Genomic DNA, 25,045 nt, shown 5'->3' on the forward strand with positions numbered 1-25,045 from the left:
GTCTCTCTCCCATTCTCCTTATCTCACCCCTCTAGGTGGTTGCAAAGCACTGAGCTGATCTCCCTGTGCCATGCAGCTGCTTCCCACTAGCTATCTATTTTACATTTGGTAGTGTATATATGTCAATGCTGCTCTCTCACTTCGTCCCAGCATACCCTTCCCCTGCCCGCGTCCTCAAGTCCATTCTCTACATCTGTCTTTATTCCTGCCCTGCCCCTAGGTTCATCAGAACAATTTTTTTTTTTTTTTAGATTCTGTATATATGTGTTAGCATACAGTATTTGATTTTCTCTTTCTTACTTCACTCTGTATGACAGACTCTAGGTCCATCCACCTCACTACAAATAACTCAGTTTTGTTTCTTTTTATGGTTGAGTAATATTCCATTGTATACATGTGCCACATCTTCTTTAGCCATTCATCTGTCGATGAACACTTAGGTTGCTTCCATGTCCTGGCTATTGTAAATAGTGCTGCAATGAACATTGTGGTACATGTCTCTTTTTGAATTATGGTTTTCTCAGGGTATATGCCCAGTAGTGGGATTGCTGGGTCATATAGTAGTTCTATTTTTAGTTTTTTAAGGAACCTCCATACTGTTCTCCATAGTGGCTGTATCAGTTCACATTCCCACCAACAATGCAAGAGGGTTCCCTTTTCTCCACACCCTTTCAGCATTTATTATTTGTAGATTTTTTATTATGGCCATTCTGACTGGTGTGAGGTGATACCTCATTGTAGTTTTGATTTGCATTTCTCTAAAGATTAGTGATGTTGAATATCTTTTCATGTGTTTGTTGGCAATCTGTATATCTTCTTTGGAGAAATGTCTATTTAGGTCTTCTGCCCATTTTTGGATTGGGTTGCTTGTTTTTTTGATATTGAGCTGCATGACCTACTTGTATATTTTGGAGATTAATCCTTTGTCAGTTGCTTTGTTAGCAAATATTTTCTCCCATTCTGAGGGTTGTCTTTTTGTCTTGTTTATGGTTTCCTTTGCTGTGCAAAAGCTTTTAAGTTTCATTAGGTCCCATTTGTTTATTTTTGTTTTAATTTCCATTTCTCTAGGACGTGGGTCAAAAAGGATCTTGAGGTAATTTATGTCATAGAGTGTTCTGCCTATGTTTTCCTCTAAGAGTTTGATGGTGTCTGGCCTTACATTTAGGTCTTTAATCCATTTTGAGTTTATTATTGTGTATGGTGTAATGGAGTGTTCTAATTTCATTCTTTTCCACATAGCTGTCCAGTTTTCCCAGCACCATTTATTGAAGAGGCTGTCTTTTCTCCATTGCATATTCTTGCCTCCTTTATCAAAGATAAGGTGACCATATGTGTGTGGGTTTATCTCTGGGCTTTCTATCCTGTTCCATTGATCTATATTTCTGTTTTTGTGCCAGTACCATACTGTCTTGATTACTGTAGCTTTGTAGTATAGGCTGAAGTCAGGGAGCCTGATTCCTCCAGCTCCATTTTTCTTTCTCAAGATTGTTTTGGCTATTCGGGGTCTTTTGTGTTTCCATACAAATTGTGAAATTTTTTGTTCTAGTTCTGTGAAAAATGTCATTGGTAGTTTGATAGGGATTGCATTGAGTCTGTAGATTGCTTTGGGTAGTATAGTCATTTTCACAATGTTGATTCTTCCAATCCAGAAGCATGGTATTTCGCTCCATCTGTTTATGTTATCTTTGATTTCTTTCATCAGTGTTTTATAGTTTTCTGAATACAGGTCTTTTGCCTCCTTAGGTAAGTTTATTCCTAGGTATTTTATTCTTTTTGTTGCAGTGGTAAATGGGATTGTTTCCTTAATTTCTCTTTCTGATCTTTCATTGTTAGTGTATAGGAATGCAAGAGATTTCTGTGCATTAATTTTGTATCCTGCTACTCTACAAAATTCATTGATTAGCTCTAGTAGTTTTCTAGTAGCATCTTTAGGATTCTCTAGGTAGAGCATCGTGTCATCTGCAAACAGTTACAGTTTTACTTCTTCTTTTCCGATTTGGATTCCTTTTATTTCTTTTTCTTCTCTGGTTGCTGTGGCTAAAACTTCCAAAACCATGTTGAATAATAGTGGTGAGAGTGGGCAACCTTGTCTTGCTCCTGATCTTAGAGGAAATGGTTTCAGTTTTTCACCAATGAGAACGATGTTGGCTGTGGGTTTGTCATATATGGCCTTAATTATGTTGAGGTAAGTTCCCTCTATGTCTACTTTCTGGAGAGTTTTTATCATAAATGGATGTTGAATTTTGTCAAAAGCTTTCTCTGCATCTATTGAGATGATCATATGGTTTTTCTCCTTCAGTTTGTTAATATGGTGTATCACATTGACTGATTTGCATATATTGAAGAATCCTTGCATTCCTGGGATAAATCACACTTGATTATGGTGTATGATCCTTCTAATGTGCTGTTGGATTCTGTTTGCTAGTATTTTGTTGAGGATTTTTGCATCTATGTTCATCAGTGATATTGGCCTGTAGTTTTCTTTCTTTGTGACATCTTTGTCTGGTTTTGGTATCAGGGTGCTGGTGGACTTGTAGAATGAGTTTGGGAGTCTTCCTCTCTCTGCTATATTTTGGAAGAGTTTGAGAAGGATAGGTCTTAACTCTTCTCTAAGTGTTTGATAGAATTCGCCTGTGAAGCCATCTGGTCCTGAGCTTTTGTTTGTTGGAAGATTTTTAATCACAGTTTCAATTTCAGTGCTTGTGGTTGGTCTGTTCATATTTTCTATTTCTTCCTGGTTCAGTCTCGGAAGGTTGTGCTTTTCGAAGAATTTGTCCATTTCTTCCAGGTTGTCCATTTTATTGGCCTATAGTTGCTTGTAGTAATCTCTCATGATCCTTTGTATTTCTGCAGTGTCAGTTTGTTACTTCTCCCTTTTCATTCCTAATTCTGATGATTTGAGTCTTCCCCCTTTTTTTCTTGATGAGTCTGGCTAATGGTTTATCATTCTTATAGCAGTATTTTTAAAAGTTTAAACTGTAGGTATAGTATTTTAACGAATAGAATTAAAATGTAAGAATTATTTGAACTTACAAGAAATTACACCACTTAACAGTTAAAAGTAACTATGGTAAGTTGAAGTTTTGAATTCAAATAAGACATTATCTCTGCTTTTTTAAAATATACCTAGGACAATCTTCAATGGTACACTAAGCAGTTAATATACTATCCCGCCCAAGTGACTGAATGTTTGGCAGTTAAAATATTGCCTTTTACAGTAATCCATAAGGAAGAAATAGCGCATTTAGATTTTTAAAGCCCTTGTGTAAATACTGGGTCTAGTTTCTAGATTTTCTGGTGCCCCTCCACTGTCATTCCTTGAGATGGTCATCTTTAAATATATTGTACATGGAGGACCAAAGAGGCTGAGGTTTGTAATCCATTTCAAATACATAGTATCAGTGACTTGAGTAAAAACAAACAAAACCCATATTTACTAAATCATATATAGGAAGGGGAAACAATGTTTGTTTTGCATTTATTTGTTGTCAAAGAAAAGCTCTTGAAGATTATGGCTACCAAATAGCTTGTCTGGGAGTGATTTCTATGAGTGACTTTAGAGTCGTTAAAATTAAAAAAAAAAAAAAAAAGGCAGTATGAATAGAAATGGATGAGATTCCCCTTCAAAGTAGTCAGGTTGGGAGGCTAAATTCTCCCAGTGCCTCTGTCACCACTGTGCAAAGTACTTTTGGATTTTTTCCTTAGGAATCTACTACAGAGCTGGTGTGTGAGAAAATGTTTCCTATTACTTTAGAGTTGCTCCTTGTGTATGACAGTTGGAGCTGCTTCCACAGTTGAAGGGAAAGCCATTATGGAGATTTCCTCATGCCTTCCTGTTCTACATGCTTTTCCAACCTTATCTTTTACATTCGTGATATAGTACCTTGACAGAGTTTAGCCTCTAGTTGTCTGGCTGTTAAGAATGATCTGGAAGCCAAAATAGTCTTGTTTACTTAATAAAGTAGATGACTTACTGGCATTAGAATTTTCTTCTATTTGTCCTAGAAAAGTAGACATAGAAAATACCGGAGGGTTGTCATTTATATCCAAAACCCTGACTCTGAGCTCAAGAATTCTCTCTAAATCTTGGCCCAGTGAATTCACAGCCCGACAATAGATCTAGGAGAGAAAAGAGGAATAATTACGTGGTGCAACACATATTTATTAAGTTCTTGCTTTCTTTGAACACTATGCTAGGCATTGTGGGAAACTAAAAGAACAGTAAGACATATTATTTCCTACTTGAAGGTAGACACAAGTAGTACTTATAATCAGTAAGGGGAAGCAAACACTAACTCAAAATCCCATTTGAGAAAAGGTAACATGATAAGTTACACGAAGGAAGAACAAAATTACTGTGACTTCATAGGAGGATGTAATGATTGAGAGATCTTCAAAGAAAATTTCAACAGGTGGAGCAGGGAATTGGCAGGGTGTTTCAAGCAAAGGGATTCACGTGAGGAAGGAAATGGAGTGGTGAAACCTCGTTGTTTGGAATTAGGAATAGGGGTTATGGGGCTTGAGAATGTGACAAAGGAGAGTCACATGGGGGCTTCAGAGAAATATAGCATTCATGGGATAGGTGTGGCTATGTGGGTGTTTATATTATTATTTGGTGTATGTAAGTGTAATGTATACTATTTTGCCTATGTGATATTTTTCATATAAAAGTGCATTGTGCATCAAGAAAAGCTAATAGGCTGGCATGTTGATTTAGAGTTTTCAGGGAAACATTGTGGGAGACAAGGCAGGAATACAGACTTGGAACAGAAGACTAATGAATTAAAGTAGTTTGAGGCATATGGAAAAGCAGTATGAGTGAAAGCCTGCAAGCGTAGATTACTATTTGAAGGCATTTTGGAAAATTATGGGGTTTGAATAGAAGAGGTTACAAGATCAAAGAAAGTTTTAAAAATGTCTGTATTTTTATTTTTCAAGTATTAACAAGTGTTGACCCTAATGATAGATGCAAATGGATTAACAGCCAATGGAGCAAGCAGAAGAAAGATGAAAAAACAAAGTTGATTGATTAAGGTTCTTGGACAGGTAATTATGGGAAAATAGATAGCTCTTGGGATAAGCTGTTGAGAAAAAGAAGAAAATCGATCCCGTGTTTGGATTTAATTCAGAACATTTCTGAACTGGAGGAGAGAGAATTAATTGTGGGAGTTTGTGATGAAGGGCCTCAGACGTTTTAATGAAGTTGGTCACAGGTCAGCTTCATAAAGTGGAAATGAGGTGGAGGGTTTGAAGTTTTGTCACAGTAACTGTAAAGAATAGAGTGAGATTCGTTAAGGGTGAATTAAATTATCTCCAAGGCACATTCTGAGCTCAGGTGAGCTTGAGCAATGTGATTTTATCATAAAGTATGTTCACTCAGGAAAGGCTCCATCAGGAGCTCCAGAATCATCATTTGGCATTGGAGTTAAGAGGAACCGATATTCTCAACTGAATTAAAGTAAAACAAGTTAGGTGCTTGCTCTTCCAAACAAACACTTTAGCTTGACACTGGGGACTGACCAGAGGTTAGCATTTTTGCTAAGGCAGTTAAGCAAACACTCCTTTCTCTCTTAATCTTTTGTTTGTTTTGGGTCATAAGATGCTCATGAAATAAGGGACAACCAAAAATGCCTAATATTGAGACTCTTGAAATCAAATCAAGTATGATCTGAGCTTAAGATAGTCCAAAAATAATATAGGCCTGAACATACATATTCACCTACTTACAGTGAAAAAAGGGGTGACCTCTCGATCAACTATGGATGTTATATTAATTTCACCAGTTTTTTGATTAATAACAAAGATTCCGTAAGGTGGTTGATCAATTCCTACTCCAGAGATGCGGTATGTAACTTGCTGGTTTGCAGCACAATCTGAGTGAATCTGCAGAAAGAGCACAGGTGAAAACATTACAGGGTGCAAATCAAGAGTGCTATGTTTAAGACAGCTACCTTTCTTGAGAATTGTTGAATGTGAGTATCTGTTATCTTTTGAGAAATGCTGGAAATAGAGAATTATTTTCCTAGATAAGAGGAATAATAACAGCTCTATATTTTCAATGGTAAATGACAATGTAATAAAAGAAATTCAATTTCTGTTTCTACCAAATTAGAAAAAAGTAAAATATCACTCTAATAAATCTAAATCTATGCAGTCATCTTTCATGCATTCATTCATTCAACATTTACAATGGATTGTATTATTTTTAGTCTCTGTGCTAACGTTGGAGCTAGAGTAGAGAACTCCTTGCAGTCTTAAGGAGTTTACCAATATTATTACATAACTTTTATCTTTTGATTAAAAATTTTTTTAAATGTAAAGTTTTAGAAGAAAGTTTAAAGTAGATTTATGTAGGTGACAAGAGTTATCTGACTCTGTGTAGAAGATTTTAATTTTGAAAATGAGGAGGATGTATTAGCAGAAAAGTAAGAAGACCACCCCAAATGAAAGGTTAGAGAAACCAGGGCTCTCTTTGAAATAAAAAATTGTATGACTGTTAAGCAATCTTATGGGGAAATCTCTGTGTAAATTTGTGTATATATGTGTATATATGTTTGTATGTGTGAATCTGTGTGTGGGGATATGTTTCCGTGTGTGTGCGTGCGCACATGTGTGTGAGCCCATGTGTGCAAAAGGAAGAAAAGGGAAAATAAAAGGAAAAGAGAGTATGAAACAGGGTACATGGTGAATGTTCATAACAAAGCCAAAAGTAGGAATTCAATTCTAAGAAATTAGGAGGCAGAAGTAGCACACATTGAAATAGTTCCTGTGAATGTGCTGAGCATTAAATTCATTGTATAAATCACTATATTGTTTTCATCTAGAGTTTGGGGTGACATATGATCATGTATATTAATTTCACCGGTGTGGTGAGTCAATGTTTAACTGTTTACCCAAGTGCCTAAATTTCTTAATTTATACTTTTAATGGCTTCAATTTTCATAATCTGAATGGCTATAGTTTTGTTCTGTATAATAATTTCTCAGTGAGATGTGTTCATAAAATGTTTAAAAGACAGGTTCTTTTGAAAATTTAACTCTATCCATTCTGATTTTCGATTTTATGCTTTGGGGTTGATACTTACTTTGGCGATTGGGTTCCTCTTTGAGTTGTCCTCACCTTCACGGCAGGCTGCAGCGAACTTGATCCACTCACGTTTTTGCCTCCTGACGGAATGCCACTTGATGGTGCCATTTTTAGTGTTATAATCTCTGACCTTGGGTGGGCAGGATAAAGTAATAGTATCTATTAACTTTTATTCATAATTCACATTCCACTGGAGCTTTTGGAGGATGGGGTAATTATAATGTCAGAAAGAGAGGATGTTTCATTGGGAAAATTGTTAATTTTGGTAATCTATTAATTTTAGCATAACATTAACTTTACTTATAAGGATGAATTTTCTTTGGAAAATATGTTGCTTCTCCCAAACCATTTTTCTTATTTTTAATTTGGAAAAAATTAGTTTGCTATATGTTACCTGGATTTGAAATTCACTGTTAACTTCCAGCACCACCTATAAAAAATAAGATAACCATAATTATTTTTTAATTGAATGCTTTGTAATTCATGCTATCTCACTGCTTAAAAAAAAATTAAGCAATAGTTCTTGTGGGTTATTAGCAGGTGAATTTGGTTTATCTCTCCAGTTCTGATGACGATGCTAAGGATTCCTTTATGTTTGGTTTTTACCTTTCAATTTTGCTCTTCTTTTCATTACTTTTATTGTTAACCTCTTTTTCATTCTTAGCCGATGCAGATACTTGTAATCATATGAGCTAGGACATTTGAAGCTAGAACCCAGGGAGAATGAGGGTTGGGAACTCAGGACCTCTTAGTAAATCTTGTGCCTGAAAAGCTGGAGATACTCGGATGCTGTTTAGTGATTCAACAGCATGTTATGATACTAAAATACTTGATGATAGTTTTGGGATCTGACTAGCCACAGATGGAAACAGAAAAAAAAATTTGGAGTAAAGAAAGGATATAAAGCAGAAAATATCAGGAAAGCTTTGGAATATTTGCTTTTTCACTGTCCAATTCTAGATGGAAGATTTTCTAGTATTCTTGAAAATCTTAAGATGATAAATCTTTAATTTGCTTTGAAATATGAGAATAAAAAGTTCTAAAATAAAAACAATTTTCTTTATGTAAAAATGAGTTCATATTCGATATTTTATTGTTGGCACTAAACAAAACAGATGATATAAATGCATCCTTCCATAGCAATGAAAATAAATTACAAGACTGTAGGGAGAAATTGCTGTGTAAGCAACTTTCATTAGTCTTTTCTCCTGCATTAAACAATTTCCCTGTCAAACAAGTGAGCTAGTCAAACAGAGCTCAGCCTAGGTTCAGCTCTGGCCTTGATCTTTACATATGATTTCTAGTGAAAATCATACATATAATTTAAATTATTTTTCTCTAAAAACAAAGGCATTTCTAAAAACACACACACTTACATATTAAGTCTAATATATCAATATGCTTAAGACATTGTAAAATATCTATCTAAAAATTAGGTGTAAAAAAAATAAAATAAAATAAAAATAAAAATTAGGTGTGGATTTGAAGGGTTTGTTTACATTTATTAAATCTTAAATTTAATTTAGAATCAATTAAAGATAGTGTAAATTCTTAGTTTTTATTTTTCCCTAAATAAGAAGTTTTGAACTTTATCTGTTTTTTTTTCAGAATTGTTAATTATGAAAACTGTTATCACAATTAGACTTTATCTGGACTGTTGATAAAAGAAAATTATAGTTTGCATTTTAAAAAATACTAGTAAAAAAAAATTTTAAAAAATAAATAAATAAAAAATACTAGTAATAATAATTTCAAAATATAGTAAATTACTTTTTACAGTTAGTTTCAGTTTCACCATTAAAGAAAAACAAAATTTTAGTCTCCAAGTACATATTTTTAAAAATTGCCATAATTGATAATTCAGGAAAATATGTATTTATGGTTAATATGAGTGTGTAAAGAGATAATGTTTTTAGTATAGGAATTATACACTCCTGGTATCTATTTAATGTTAATCATTATCATTAATCACCATTACAGTTCACTGAATGATAACTAAGTACTAGGCAATGTGTTTAGAGAAATCCGTGCATTCAATCTTCATTAGTACATATGGTCAATAGTATAATTCTCTCCATTTTACACATGAAGAAATTGAGGTTTGGATATTAATTTAGGGCTAAATACAATCCAACACAATTCAGCCTAAATTTGTTCTTGAGGTGTGAGGGTTTTACAATAAAGTATAAGAGCCTATTCCAAGTAAATTACTAAGTAAAATATACTACAAAGAATTGACATTATTACAACTTTGAGAATGCAAAATAATTCTGATTTTAATCTAATCTCATAATATCCTTGTGAATTAGGAAGGCTTATATACAATAATAACAACAACAATAATAGTAATACTATGGGGGAGGGGAGGGGGTAGAAAAATAAATGGCCCAAATCATCCAAGTTACTTTGGACAAGTAACTGAAATGTTATTGTAGAGTCCTTCTTGGGCACAGAATTGAAATGATGTTAATGCAAATGTGTATTTCTTGCTACCTGTGAACTCATGAACACTTTTTCCTCTTGTTTGTGAGAGTGGGACTGGGGTGTGGGTGTATCTAATTTGTCTGTTTGGAAGCCATTTCTTCATAGCTACAGAGTTGTGTATGCATCTGTTACCTGTCTTGTACTTCCCTTTCCACACTGAAGTGTCAGTGCCTGCTGTTTGTTTTGGAGAACTATGCCAGATGACTGAGAAACCTTGCAACTTTATGGAGCTGGGTCATTCTTTTTCCCATGAGTAGCAACTTAGGCAGAAGACCAAGCAGGTTTCACCACAGTGTCAAGCTCTCAACTGGATTAGTAATTAAAAAACTGCCGAGTCTGCTTAAAAATGTGTTTTGTTGACACAACCTTATTGTGATTTGTTCAGAGTCCAGAAAAAACTCTGAAACAAAGTCACTCTTGGACTTTCAAAGGCAAAACAATGAGATAAAAGGAGGACTTGGTAGAGTCAGAAAACTCTCAGTGTACTTCCTCGGTTCTCTGAGCTTTAGTTTTCTCATTTGTGAAATGATGGGGGTAGACTAAATTTTATACAGTTACCTTTTCAGTTCTGACATCAAATCCCTGTGTGCAGTAGGAAAATATGGAAGTTTTTTGATCACGGTAAAGGCATGATAAAATTGTGGGTTTAAAAGATTACTCTGCCAACAATTGGTGGGAGTGGTGGGAAGAGTCAGTGATTACAGGCCACCAGCAGCTGAGTGTTTTGCATGAAATCAGGCCAGAGGTGAGGATCTGAACAGGAGCAGTGGCCATGGGAACAGAAGGGGACAAGATCAAGGGAGAGATACTGCATGGTTGAAATTGACAGGGCTTGAGAACCAATGGGATGTGGGAGTCAAGAGAGGGAAGAATCTCAGGTGGCAGCAGTTTTAAACGGGCAGATCAGGAGCAAGGCCATAGCAGAATTTAGCTGGTTAGAACACATCAAGTTTGAGATGCTAGAAAAAGGCCTGGGCAAAGATGCTTAGCAGTTTGAAATATGACTTAGCACCATGAACAATGGTGGTCCAAGACTGATATATGGAGGAATATCTTTGCAGGTAGGTTAGTTGAAATCATGGGAGAATTTGAAATCCCTCAAGAATACAGCAAAGAAACAGCCTGTGAGTGAGAATGAAACTAGGGGAATCCCTACATTTATATAACTGGGAACAATGACAAGAAACGAGAAACAAAAAGAGAAAAAAGAAGAAGTGGCTGAAAAAAATAGGAAGAAAATATCATTGGATGTCAAGGATGTCAAAGGAAGGGAAAAGTGAAAGACAGATGGGTGTGAACTGTATCAGATATGAAATAGTTGAGCAGAGTGAATCCTGAGGAAATCTGAGATTTTCTGTGACCTTGAACAGGATGCTTTCAGTTGGATGGAACAGGCCCTTTCTGACTGAAAGAAACTGGGGAATAAGATGGAGGGGAAAAGGACATAAACCATTTTATTTTCTTTTGCCCATGCTGCGAGGCGTGTGGGATCTTAGTTCCCTGACTAGGGATCGAACCCGTGCCCCCTGCAGTGGAAGCGTGGAGTCCTAACCACTGGACAGTCAGGGAATTCCCAAGAGGGCATAAAGATAGTCACTTTTCTAAGAAGTTTGGTGATTAAAAAAAAATAAAAAACAGAAATATGTGATGGTAGAATTAGACGTAGTGTCCAAGGAAATATTTTGGGAGAGGGAGACGGGTTTTTAAAGGAGGAGAAAGAGGAGAGTAAGAAATTTTGATTTGAAAGTAGAGAGGTTCAGAATGAAAGTCCTTGATGGAGATGTCGTGATGGGGAGAGTGGGAGGGAATAGGCAGAAAGAAAAGACTTTGAAGACAGAGAGTAGGGAAGAGAGGATGGAGATGAAAATCACTTGACTGGAGAGGGAAGTTGAAGGACACTATCCTTCTAGACAAGATCTAGACCTTGTCCCTAGAATAAAGATAAGGTTATTTGGGGGCAATTAGGGGACTAGTTTGGATTCTGAAATGAGTTGGGAATATGTTCTGTGGAGATTGTGACAGAGAATCACTTAGAGATGAAGACAGCATTGTCAAGCTGAGTACATCTCAACTCTCTTGACCTCTGCCTATGGGTGTTGCGGTGAGTCACTTAGCCATTCTGTGCCTCAGTTTCCTCATCTGTATATGAGACTAAAGCCCTTTCCAATTAAGACATTCTAAGAAAGCAGTGCATAATTCACTTAAAGCGCATCCTCAATGGGTCCTCCCTGAATCATTATTTTAGGAGCCAATCCACATATTTTTTAAAAAAGCCACAAGACACAAAATTGCATGCTAATTTCAATGTCTCTCTAATTATACTCATTTTTAGTTATTTCTTTTGATTTTGAGGTTTACATTTCTTTGCATGTAATAAAAATGGTCTTGAAAGTAGTAAGTGATTTTTATAAGGAAAACCTCTCGTATTTAATAATTGTAAGGTGGTCTTCCACAGTCTCTTGACAGTTTTTTAAGCATCAAATTCTACTGTGTTTAGCTGTTTTATACATCACAAGGATGAACCTGAGATAAAGCTAAAATATAATAATTTGCTTCTTTTAAAAAAACCTCCTGTTTTGTCTTTCCTTTGTATTACTTGGACAATAGCTATCAGTCTGGAGTTGACAACACCTTGATAGCTCATTCCTCATATTTGTTCATTGGTTTATTTATTTATTTGACAAATACATATCAAATGTATATCCATACTTGGGTGTGGACCCAAGGCTGGATTAAGACTTTCAAAGGGGGCTTCCCTGGTGGCGCAGTGGTTGAGAATCTGCCTGCTAATGCAGGGGACACGGGTTCGAGCCCTGGTCTGGGAAGATCCCACATGCCGCGGAGCAACTGGGCCCGTGAGCCACAACTACTGAGCCTGCGCGTCTGGAGCCTGTGCTCCGCAACAAGAGAGGCCGCGATAATGAGAGGCCCGTGCACCAAGATGAAGAGTGGCCCCCGCTCGCCGCAACTAGAGAAAGCCCTCGCACAGAAACGAAGACCCAACACAACCAAAATAAATAAATAAATAAATAAATAAAAAATAAAAAATAAAAAGAGGCTTTCAAAGGGCTTAAGCCCTAAAACTATTACGGTAAGCCTTAGATTAAATGTAAATGTAATAGTGCATCATAAAAATACATGTTAGGGAAATTCAGCGTGATTATTTTCATGTTTAATACCCTGATGATTTTTTTGGCGTGTGTGGGGGGAGAAAAAGACAAACTATCCGGGCTTCCCTGGTGGCTCAGTGGTTGAGAATCCGCCTGCCAATGCAGCGGACAAGGGTTCGATCCCTGGTCCGGGAAGATCCCACATGCCACGGAGCAACTAAGCCCGTGTGCCACAACTACTGAGCCCACGTGCTGTAACTACTGAAGCCCACGTGCCTAGAGCCCGTGCTCCACAATGAGAGAAGCCACTGCAATGAGAAGCCCATGCACTCCAATGAAGAGTAGCCCCTGCTCGCGGCAACTAGAGAAAGCCCACGCGCAACAACGAAGACCCAACACAGCCAAAAATAAATAAATAAAAATAATAAATAAATTTATTTAAAAAAAAGACAAACTATCCAAAAATTCCCTTTTGATGCCTCTGCTTTGTGAATTAGACATCTATGGAGCAACCTTGCACTGGTGCAAGGCACTGTGAAGGATACAAATGTGAATCAGAAGAGAACTTGTCCTCCAATAACTTACAGTCAAGTCGTTTTATGAGCAGCAGGCAGCCATTAATTTCTGAAGATGTGGTTTTTCCTTAGACAAGGTTGTGCCCTGTGCTCATGGACCAACTGAGAGTATGGATCAGCAACCAGTGGCATTTAAACCACTTTGACTTGCCTAAGTCCATTAAAGGACCTTGCATGCCAAGCATAGCCAGCAAGGGTGACATGACCCAGTGTTCTGTAAGGATGTTCCCTCACTGAGGGAAGCATAGTGAGTTTAACTGCATTACTGAGCATGCATCCTGCTTCTGTGTTAGGCCATGCCTGTTAGGACACGGGGAACCTCAGCAACAGTGTCCTTGAAGAATGTGTAGTGGAGAAAAGAGTTATCAGAAATTAAGTGCTCTGGGTATAGACAGAGTGTTATTTTTCTAGATTCATGAGCCTTGTTAAGTAGGTAAATCTTGTCCTTTAGGGGCCATGCCTTCAGATTTATCCAGTTAGCATTTCCTAGTTCTTTAGGTTTTTCTATTACCTAAATCAGACACAGCAAAATGTTTTACTCTGTGGCAACTCAAACCAATTAAATGATGACAAATTTGTACTCTCTGTTTTCATAAAAGTGAAAGAACATGCTGATCTTAAATCTGCTGTGAAATTCCAAAGTTTTTAAGAGAATCATCATTTTGCTTAAATACAATTTATAAACTTAACAGGTGAACTGAAATGCTGCTTCCATTTTCTATAAAATATTTTACTGAAGTTCTAATGTCTATAATATGTTTCACTGTAATATGTGCACAAGAAAGCATAAAGAATCCTCTCGGGGCTTCCCTGGTGGCGCAGTGGTTGAGAATCTGCCTGCCAGTGCAGGGGACAGGGGTTCGAGCCCTGGTCTGGGAGGATCCCACGTGCCGCGGAGCAGCTGGGCCCGTGAGCCACAACTGCTGAGCCTGCGCGTCTGGAGCCTGTGCTCCGCAACAAGAGAGGCCGCGATGGTGAGAGGCCCGCGCACCGCGATGAGGGGTGGCCCCCGCTTGCCGCAGCTAGAGAAAGCCCTCGCGCAGAAACGAAGACTCAACACAGCCAAAAATAAACATAATAAATAAATAATAAATTAAAAAAATTAAAAAAAAAAAAAAAAAAGAATCCTCTCTTTGCTTCTCTTCTGTTTGGTCTGTACTAGTTTGTTAGTCCTTCTCTTGCTTTAGGCATCAGTGAACACAATTATGGAAATTTAAGATGACTGGTTCACGTTAAGTTGATGAACTATGTAATAAAGTATATATTACATTCTGTGTACTTTAGCACTGGTCCTGAGAAATACTCTAAAAAAACCTGCTTTATCCTTAATAATTTCAGCTAAGTTCAAATTGTGGAGTTAGTTTATCAAGTGGTCAGAAGGGTTTTTTTTTTTTTTTTTTTTAATTTTATAGCTACTTTATTTATTTATTTATTTATTTTTGGCTGTGTTGGGTCTTCGGTTCGTGCGAGGGCTTTCTCTAGTTGCGGCAAGTGGGGGCCACACTTCATCGCGGTGCGGGGACCGCTCTTCATCGCGGTGCGCGGGCCTTTCACTATCGCGGCCCCTCCCGTTGCGGGGCACAGGCTCCAGACGCGCAGGCTCAGTAGCTGTGGCTCACGGGCCCAGCTGCTCCGTGGCATGTGGGATCTTCCCAGACCAGGGCTCGAACCCGTGTCCCCTGCATTAGCAGACAGATTCTCAACCACTGCGCCACCAGGGAAGGCCCCCAGAAGGGTTTTTTTTAAAAGGAAGTATTAACCATGGAAAGAAGAGAAGCTAGGCTGGTATGATGAACTGAAAAACCGATCAATCCTGGTAATAGATAAAGATAGGTTTATTTGTTCTTTGAGTGTAAGCTGCAGAAGTTGGCTTTTATAGAAAAAGACATCTTGAGATTTGTATTGATTTGAGGTGACTGATTGGACCTGGTAAAGTCGCAAGTAAGTTTTAGAAATCAATAGAACTATAAAAATTCTACTGGTTCTACTTTGCTTTCCCACAGTCACCATGCCATACCTTATACCACTGTTACAACCATTCACAGAGATTTCTTATATTTGATGCAAAGGTAACATTGTTTTCTGGTCTAGAATTCATTCTAACCACCCCTCAGCCCCCTGCCAGCCACACACACTAATCCCATGGAAACAAAAAAGAAAGAAAAATAAATGTAGCATCAATAACATTTATTTGGCTTGCAGTGTTATAACAGCTGCAAACTATTGTCTGTCCAGCCAACTTGTCTAAATAATGGAATAGTCGTGTGACAGTCTTGGTCTCTGTAAGAGCAGTTTCTTCAGCTTTATTCTCCCTGATCTAACCCATTAATTTGAACAAGGTCTAACACTTAAAGGTACATTGAGCAGACTACACAACATACTTGTAAATACATGTTTGCCCAGCTCTCAGTGGGTTTGCATTAAAGATACTACCAGCTTAAATGTCTTAAAGGTCTTCAAAATTGTCCAAATATGCTCCCTAATGTAGATTTTCACTTACCAACTTTGAGCAGAGAAGAATATAAAGACTTTACATAGATTTCTTTCTTTTTTTTTTTTTAATTGGTAAAAGCAAACATTCAGAATAAGGCTAGCAGAAAAGTAAGAAGAAGAGTTTGCTGTAGTGATGGTTAATTTTCAGAAAAAAAGTATTTTAAAGCAAAAATAGATTGGATAACTCCAAAGGACATTTATCCAAATTATCTGGTAAAATCAGTAGTAAAAATAAATTGTGATTTTCTAAACCTCAGAAAGTGAAATGTTTTACAAAAAATGTTACGATAACATGAAATGAAACATCTCAAGTCTTTATAAAATAAGTTCTTTGAGAAATAATTTTCATAAGGTGTATGAGAAACTTATGATTGATTCCAAAGCAAAATATGGCAACAAATAAACAATCTACATACAAACAAAAACTATCCAGACTCAGAAAATAAAGTACAAATGCCCAGAAATCTCTCTACAAAGAAAGTTCAACGAGGATACATGATTTTGATAAAATGATATGTTGTACTGAAGACCGACTAGTTACAATTGGCTGTTTAAAGGAATTTTATAGGATGTAATCAGTTAGAAATAATCATAAAAATAGTAAAAGGCATCGTATAGATTCAATGAAAGTACATAAGCATCTGAATAAACTTTAATCAACTGACACTATAATAGGCCTTAATTGGATCAAATTTATATGAAATTAAAAATAAAAGTATTTTATTATTGCATAATTAACACGCTCTCCTATGTTCAAATGACGTACTCTGTGGTGCTCATTAATCCCTGCTGTGTCCCAAATTATGATATCGTCTGATCCTCAGGATCACGTCCATGGAATAAGGCTAATGTTTGAAGGGCAGTCTGGAACTACAGCTACAGCTTACTGATGCTCATTTATAACTAAATTCACTGGTTATGGCCTCTCAATTAAAAGTGAATTCAAGCTAACCAGCATATGTTGAATCAAAGATCTACCTTGTTATAGAAACACAACAATCCAGTTCAAAAATTAAGCAAGTAGAGACACATATGCACCACAGCACTACATCTTGCCAAACTGGAGGACAATTTACCTGACACTCGCCTCTTTGGATTATATTAACCTTATTGTGAGAGAGACTACGATTTTCAATTTTTCAACATAAGTGAAATTGAGGCAACACACTGGTGTTGCCCTTAGAATTATCTCTAAAGAGAAGACGAGTAACATGTAGGGGGGCAATGATAAAGCATTCTGTTACATTTCTCTGATCATCAAATGTACAACTTTTATGTCACAGTCATTACTGACTTTCCAGTAGTAAGAACCAGTATCAGAATAATTATACTTACTCCTTAATTATAGCCATTCCTTCACCTACTATGTCATTTATAAATCTCCTGTACTGCCATTCTTTTTGAAATTAAAAAATGTTGTTTTAAATGAAGTTACAGTTTAGCAGTGTGGGGCTTCTGATATTAGTGATATGGACCCCCAACCACATATGGAACTGCTGAGATTGTTTGGATGGTGAAGCCAGTCACAAACAGCTATGATTTTAATTTGTATGGATCCTAATTTTATGTTTTAAAAATTAGAGTGAATCTACTAGCAAAGATATAAAAAGTATGGGAAAATGTCTAGGTTAAAAATCAAGATACACCTGTGAGATTAGTTTTCAAAGCCCACCTGCAAAAGAGAATTTGAACAACAAAATGCTATTAAGTAGTGATATGACTTTCCCAAATTCAGTGTTTTCTTGGCATGACTTAGCAATGACTTCGATGTCAGAGATGTGATATGATGAGTTAATGTGATGCATTAATATGATCTTGAGTCTTCAATTAAGGAGAGAAACACTATTTAAAAATCTAGTTTATAAAATCACCTTATCATTAACATAAACCTTTAACGGGTTTAGGTTGGAAGTAACATAAAAAAACATTGTCTTAAAAGTCCTCACTTGTTTACAATGAAATGATGGTGGAAAGTTTTTAACAGGATCCACTTACCAGGAAAATGGACAGCACTGCAGCTGTTCTGAAGAAGGGCCAGTTCATTGCTGCTGGGTTCTCTTACATCCAAGACCAAGGGACTTTTGTTTGTTCTTCTCTGTTCTTTTTCCTCCCCCCACTCAGCTGGTGTCTGCTTAAAATAATTTCTCAGTAGATGTTCTTATGTGCAGGCTTTGAGGTGTTTCTTTCTTCTCTGGGAGCAGGTCTGAAGGTGCGGATAACCTGTCTAGATCCCCACCCTAAAAACTTGGGCTGGTCTCATTGCAGTGCTTAACAAGATCATCATTGCTCGCAGGTAAAAGCTTGGGGACACACCCTCTTCTAGCCGAAAGGCAGCTCTTTGTGAGGCATGGAAGATTCATTCCTTTATTGAAGGTTTCCAGTGGCAGGCATTTAAAGGGATCAGAAGTGTGTAGAGTTGTACAACTGATAGGGGCTTTTCACCCTATGCTTTATTTACAGGTTGTTTAGCTTCTTCCCATGTTAAAAAGGCAAGTGGAGTCTGGAAGTTTATATTATTCAAAGAGGATTATCTGGCCCATGCTCCTTGCCAGATCTTCAGGTTACAGTAGAAAATTATAAACTTTCCATTTCAGTGGTCGTTAGGAGACAGTCAGTCATTTTCTAAGCTATTTTTTAAGAGACAGAAAATTTGCTAATGTAAAAGCGAGGATTTTTTTTTAAAGCATTAGTTCATACAAGCAAAACTGTGATACTTATAATGTTCCTTGCATAAATCACAATTCCTTTTAAGTGACCAGCCTAAGTCTATGGCAGTCTCTGTTTTCTCTCTAAATGAATATCTTCTTTCCCCAATTATTTTTCTCCCTTTAAGTTTCTGTCCTCTTCATATGCAGTAAAACAAAATTTAAAATATCACTAAGCCAGCTTAAAAGTAAACAATCAAAACCACCAATTAAAGTCCTGTTGACAGGCTTCCCTGGTGGCGCAGTGGTTGAGAATCTGCCTGCTAATGCAGGGGACACGGGTTCGAGCCCTGGTCTGGGAAGATCCTACATGCCGTGGAGCACCTAGGCCCGTGAGCCACAACTACTGAGCCTGCGCCTCTGGAGCCTGTGCTCCGCAACAAGAGAGGCCACGATAGTGAGAGGCCTGCGCACTGCGATGAAGAGTGGCCCCTGCTTGCCGCAACTAGAGAAAGCCCTCGCACAGAAACGAAGACCCAACATAGCCAAAAATAAATAAATAAATTAATTAATTTAAAAAAATAAAAAGTCCCGTTGATAATTTTAAAAATGAGGATCAGAGCCTGAAATACTAATGGAAACACAGAAATCTGTTCTTCAGGTGAAGTGGGTTAAAAGTCAATGAGGATTCCCGAGCCCAGAGCCAAGAATCTATATAGTTAGCCAATTAGAGCACAGGGAATACACTGGAGAAAAGGTTGCCCACACATGCAAACGGGAAACTGAATGCAGCCCTGAAGTCTGTGAAAATAAATAATGACTCTCACAGGGAAGCCTTTGGAAGTGTTCGGGGGTAACCTCCTCTTCACCTGGCAATGTCTCGTATAAATATTGTGAGTGGCAGGAAGTCTATGGAGATCGAAATGGCAGTCTGGAAAAAGAGCTCTATCTGATAAGATGTTGATTATGGTCAAAAGGTGTTAAAAATTGTCCCAGAAAGGAAGGATATCTCTGAGGGTCAGAGGTTCTCTAGAATGCTGTCGTTTCACTGCAGGTATGTGGCAAAGAAGGTTACTCCACACTGACTTGAAATGTCATGCTATTCATCATGGAGTTTAGAGGGAAGGAGATAGGCTTCCTGTATTTACTTGCTGTGCATAAGAATGCTTATGATAGGAATTGGTTGATGTGAATAAATAAACTAAAAGGAGATGATCAGGCCAAATTTCTTATTCATCAAGTAAGATAGAACGTAAGTATCGACCTATGACTTAGTCTGAGCAATGTATTAGTAGTAGGCCTGTCTGACCATGAATGACTAAAGACTCACTTGGCGCTGGAGGTGAGAGGACTTGCTCCTGCAAGCTTTCCAGGGGCCAGTGAATGTTTTATCCACCCTGAATTCTGGGCATGTTGCTAAGATGTACACAGGGCCTCTTCATGCATGGAATGACTCTTCCCCACACCCAGTTCTGACTCCACCCCTAACTCAAGGCCTTGTTCCACAGTACCAACCAACTAGAGCATCCTAAGGCAGCAAAGTCTCCAGCAGCTTTCTGGGGAGGAGGTGTGGCAGAACTCCGATGCTGCAGAACAGTGGCTATGTTAATTGTCACATGAGAACTAGTGACATTAAGCAAGAAGTGGGGAAGGGAGTTTATGAATCACCATCCCTCCTCCTTCATCTCTTTCTCTGCGTTTTTCGTTCCTACTCATCTTAATGTCCTTAGAACAGTATCGTCCAATAGACAACTTCCTGAAATGTGGAAATGTTCTCTATCTGTGCATCCAGTATGGTAGCCACTAACCATATGTGGCTATTGAGCATTTGAAATGTAACTAATAGGACTAAGGAACTGAATTTTTAACTTTAAGTTAAATTTAAATAGCCACATGTGACCAGTGGTTACCATATTGCCCAGTGCAGAGAGGTTAGAACATCATTGCTTTTATTATCTTCTATTTTATTCTAAGCTTTAATTCCTGTTCTTTATAAATTCAGCTCCTTCTAATTAAATCTACCCTATTCTTTTTCTCAGTTGAGGGATCTCTAGCTTTCTGCTTTTCCAGTCAGCACATTTGATTCCTTTTCCTTTATGCATTTCTATCATCTCAGTTGCCAAGTCCCTTATTTTTGACTACTTGCTGAGCCTATTTCTTAATGCCAATGAATTGAGAAACTTTAAAACATAGGTAGGCAACAGCACACACCTCTCTCATTTCTATGGTCATGTTTTCTCAGGTATTTCTTCCAGGCCCTTTATCTGTAACCTCACACCCCACTGTGGCATAAGTGCTGTATAAGGTTGCTCCTTCTCTCTGGTCTCACTGTACCCTATTTCTACTATGAACAATGTTCATCATGTGCACCTCCACTTACATACCAACAGTTCTCACTTCATGGGAATTTTATGAAATTTGGGGTGATTTTTCTGTTGTTGTTGTTTTTTTTTTTCTGGTGTTTTCTGGTAAGCTGACAGATTTTCTCACAAGGATCAAAATTCTCCTGGGAAATAATTTTGCTCTCTCATAAGGCACTGCACACCCTAGAATGTCATCCCAAGTGTCTACATTTCTATATTTTTTCACAGCTTGGGATACTGTAATACCCTCTTGAAACACAAAATAATCAGCATCTTTCACAAGAGGTGATGGATTCTACTGATCTAGAATTTCTTAAGCCTTATTAAAGTGACTATTCTATCTCCCTTCATTTACACAGCACCCATAGCATGGACTCATATATTCCAGAGAAAAACTTTGGAATATGTTTTTATGTTATATGTGAGCCTCTGGTGTCGTATATGTATCTAAACTACCTTAATCAGCTCTAGAAATTGTTTAAAAAATAGGTGAAAGATTTTTTAAAAATCTTAAAAGTGGAGAATTGAGATAAATGTTAAGGATAATAGGAACAGAAACTTTTGTATTTCCCTCTATATTAATGTTCCTATGAGATGTATTGATTCCAGGTCTTTTTTTTTTATAAATTTATTTATTTTGTTTATTTTTATTTTTGGCTGTGTTGGGTCTTTGTTGCTGCACGCGGGCTTTCTCTAGTTGCGGCGAGCAGGGTCTACTCTTCATTGCGGTGGTTTCTCTTCTTGCTGAGCGTGGGCTGTAGGCGTGCGGGCTTCAGTAGTTGTGGCATGCGGGCTCAGTAGTTGTGGCTCTAGAGCACAGGATCAGTAGTTGTGGCGCATGGGCTTAGTTGCTCCACAGCATGTGGGATCTTCCTGGACCAGGGCTCGAACCCGTGTTCCCTGCATTGGCAGGTGGATTCTTAACCACTGTGCCACCAGGGAAGTCCCTTGATTCTAGGTCTTGCTCACATTGTTTAAAGTCAGACTATTCCTCAATGAGTCACATAAAAAAGTCTGGGGGATGGAGGCTGCTTTAGATTAAATGAGACTTCGTGTATAACAATCAAATGCAATGTCTGATACTTAATGGGATTCCTGATTTGAACAAAACCGCTACAGAAATAACTTTGGGAACTAAACATAGAGCTACCATATGACCCAGCAATCCCACTACTGGGCATATACCCTGAGAAAACCATAACTCAAAAAGAGACATGTACCACAATGTTCATTGCAGCACTATTTACAATCGCCAGGACAGGGAAGCAACCTAAGTGTCCACTGACAGATGAATGGCTAAAGAAGATGTGGCACATATATACAATGGAGTATTACTCAGCCATAAAAAGAAACGAAATTGAATTATTTGTAGCGAGGTGGATGGACCTAGAGTCTGTCACACAGAGTGAAGTAAGTCAGAAAGAGAAAAACAAATACTGTATGCTAACACACATATATAGAATCTAAAAAAAAAAAAGGTTCTGAAGAACTGAGGGGCAGGATAGGAATAAAGACGCAAATGTAGAGAATGGACTTGAGGACATGGGGAGGGGCAAGGGTAAGCTGGAGTGAAGTGAGAGAGTGGCATGTACATATATACACTACCAAATGTAAGATAGATAGCTAGTGGGAAGCAGCCGCATAGCACAGGGAGATCAGCTCAGTGCTTTGTGGCCACCTAGAGGGGTGGGATAGGGAGGGTGGGAGGGAGGGAGACACAAGAGGGAGGAGATATGGGGATATATGTATATGCATATGTATAGCTGATTCACTTTGTTATAAAGCAGAAACTAACACACCATTGTAAAGCAATTATACTCCAATAAAGATGTTAAAAAAAAGAGAAAGAAATAACTTTGGGGATATTTGGGAAAATTTAAATATAGACTGTTGGGGAATTATTATAACTTTTATTAGTACTAATCTGACTTGAACAAAACACCTATAGAAATAACTTTGGGGGTATTTGGGAACATTTAAATATAGACTGTTGGGGAATTATTATAAATTTTATTAGTACTATGTCCTATTTATTTATTAATAATTTATTAATATCATTTATTGTATCAATTAATTTATATTTATGATATTTATTTATTATAATTATATAAAATTATACAATTGATTATGATTGGCTAATTATAATTCTATTTATTAATATATTTATTGATATGTCTTTATTTTTAAAGATACATGCTAAATTATGTAGGAACAAAATCTCATGATGACAGAAATTTTTGTAATGGTAATTCAGCAATAAAATAGCTGAAGTAAATATGGCAAAACGTTAACTGTTAAAGCTAAATGATAGCATATGGTTTTCTCTTTGTTTTCTGTATATTTGAGAATTTTCATAATAAAATTAAAAATAGTGGACTAAAGTAGGTGTTGGCAAATTATAGCCATGGGCCAAATCTGGCTCACTACCTTCTTTGTTATTTTATTGGAACACAACCATACTCATTGGCTTATGCATTGTCTATGGCTACTTTCCCTTTACAACAGCAGAGCTGAGTAGTTATGACAGAGACCAAGTAGCCTGCCAAGCCTAAAATAATTACTTATCTTGCCCTTTACAGAAAAAGTTTGCTAACTCCTGCATCAGATGAATAGTTTGTAATACAAAATATGATTCATTAGTACATTAGTTGATTTTAGGAGAATTCAGAAGATTGATCTAGAGAGTGTACACAGAAATCAGGAAGCAGTTAATTATTGAAGAAAAGATACATCTTGATAATCAAATTATATTTTTAGTTTTATATTTTCAGAACGACTTTATTTAATTGACTAGAATAATCTATAGTCTAACTCTTCTTCCTTTTCTTTAAATCGGATATAAGGAAAACTTTTTCATTTTTCTCTAGTCAGCTCTAGAATGAGAGTCCAACATCATCACATCTTTATGTATTTTTCTCTATATAGAAAGAATATTCATTAGCAGGGGAAAATCTCATGTGATTTTGAGAACACTGGACTTTACTTAAATATTTTATGGTAAAATGAAGATGGTGAAAGAGATTTGTTTTTATTGCCAGTTTTTAAAACAATATTTTAAAATATTTCTAATTGAACATCCACTGCATGCTCAGTACTGTGCTTGCTGCTATGTAATGTTCAAAATAATTTTGAACCCTGTTCTTAAAAAGGTTACACCATAGTTGCAAACATCCTGAAACAAAAGTATTACTACTCCTTTCTGGAAGACTGTCCGACTCACACACATATGTGTATCAGCTACCACCCCAGGGTACTCTTTGAATTTCATGTGCAAGTTCAGTCCTCCCTTTTACCTATAATAAATTGTCATCAATTCAGTTCTACAATATTTTTTTCAGTGGCCTTCTCTGTGCCTAGACTAGGCACGGGAGTTACAAAGATGGACGCAACATGGTCCTTGCCCTTAAGTGGCTCCAAGCTAGCTGGGATGAGAAAGAAAACACACTTTTCCCCAACTTGCTAAATAGAAACATGCACAAGGTGCTTTGGGAATCCTACACATTTATGATACAATAGAATTGATCCCTAAAATGCTTGATTTCTTCTTTTCTTTGTAGCTTACCTAAATCAACTCTTGATATACTTTAAATTTGTATCTGTGCCTTTCTGTCTTCATTTTTGCTGTCATAGATCCCCTCCTGGCTCTCTTCACCTGACATTGCCAGGCCACACCTCTAACTGCGCCGCTGCGTTCTTCCCTTTAGTTTTGTATTCCTCTTCCAGAATATTGTTTCTGAAACATTGCTTTCCTTACGTCATGTCTCTTCTTGGGTAACTACAGTAATCATATTTCCTCCCAAATCAAAACATCTTAATATTGCAACCTCTCAGAGGCAAATTTATGTCTCCAACTTATTTACTGTATCTGGTGCAAACAAAATGCAATCACCCTCTACCGTTTCAAGATTTTCCACCATTGCCTTTCATTTTTGAAGACTCTGCTTTTGATGATGATGATGATGATACTGATATGTTTCAGGGTAATAAATTCATTGATGGCTGTCTAGAATATTTGCCATTTAGGGGTGACCATATAGCCTATGAGATGGTAAAAAGTTTACTTCATCATTTTCAGAAACTGTTATTTGACTGCAGTTTAAAAAATTCAGTTCCACCAACATTCTTGAGCCCTACTAGGGACTGTACTAGTTTTTAGGAGAGGTAAAAATGGGTAATAGAAGTTTCTGTCCTGATGAACTGGTTTGCAAGGCAGAAATAGAGACACAGACATAGAGAACAAACGTATGGACACCGAGCAGGGGAAGGGGAGTGGGATACATTGGGAGATT

At 37.1% G+C, this 25,045-nt stretch overlaps 1 protein-coding gene across 1 annotated transcript in view; it reads right to left on the reverse strand.

The window, feature by feature from the left end:
• The window catches only part of DSG1 (desmoglein 1), a gene marked incomplete at its 5' end in the record, with an annotated part of 30,824 nt that extends 20,058 nt beyond the window's left edge, over positions 1-10,766 (reverse strand). Inside the window, 5 exons of the mRNA XM_057526691.1 lie at positions 3,975-4,119; positions 5,728-5,883; positions 7,085-7,216; positions 7,481-7,516; positions 10,758-10,766. Coding sequence (XP_057382674.1) covers positions 3,975-4,119; positions 5,728-5,883; positions 7,085-7,216; positions 7,481-7,516; positions 10,758-10,766 — 478 coding nt within the window. The remainder of the gene's footprint in view (positions 1-3,974; positions 4,120-5,727; positions 5,884-7,084; positions 7,217-7,480; positions 7,517-10,757) is intronic.
• Between the last annotated feature and the right edge of the window lie 14,279 nt (positions 10,767-25,045).

Source organism: Balaenoptera acutorostrata, chromosome 13, assembly GCF_949987535.1.
Source record: "Balaenoptera acutorostrata chromosome 13, mBalAcu1.1, whole genome shotgun sequence".
NCBI classification, from domain to species: Eukaryota; Metazoa; Chordata; class Mammalia; order Artiodactyla; family Balaenopteridae; genus Balaenoptera; species Balaenoptera acutorostrata.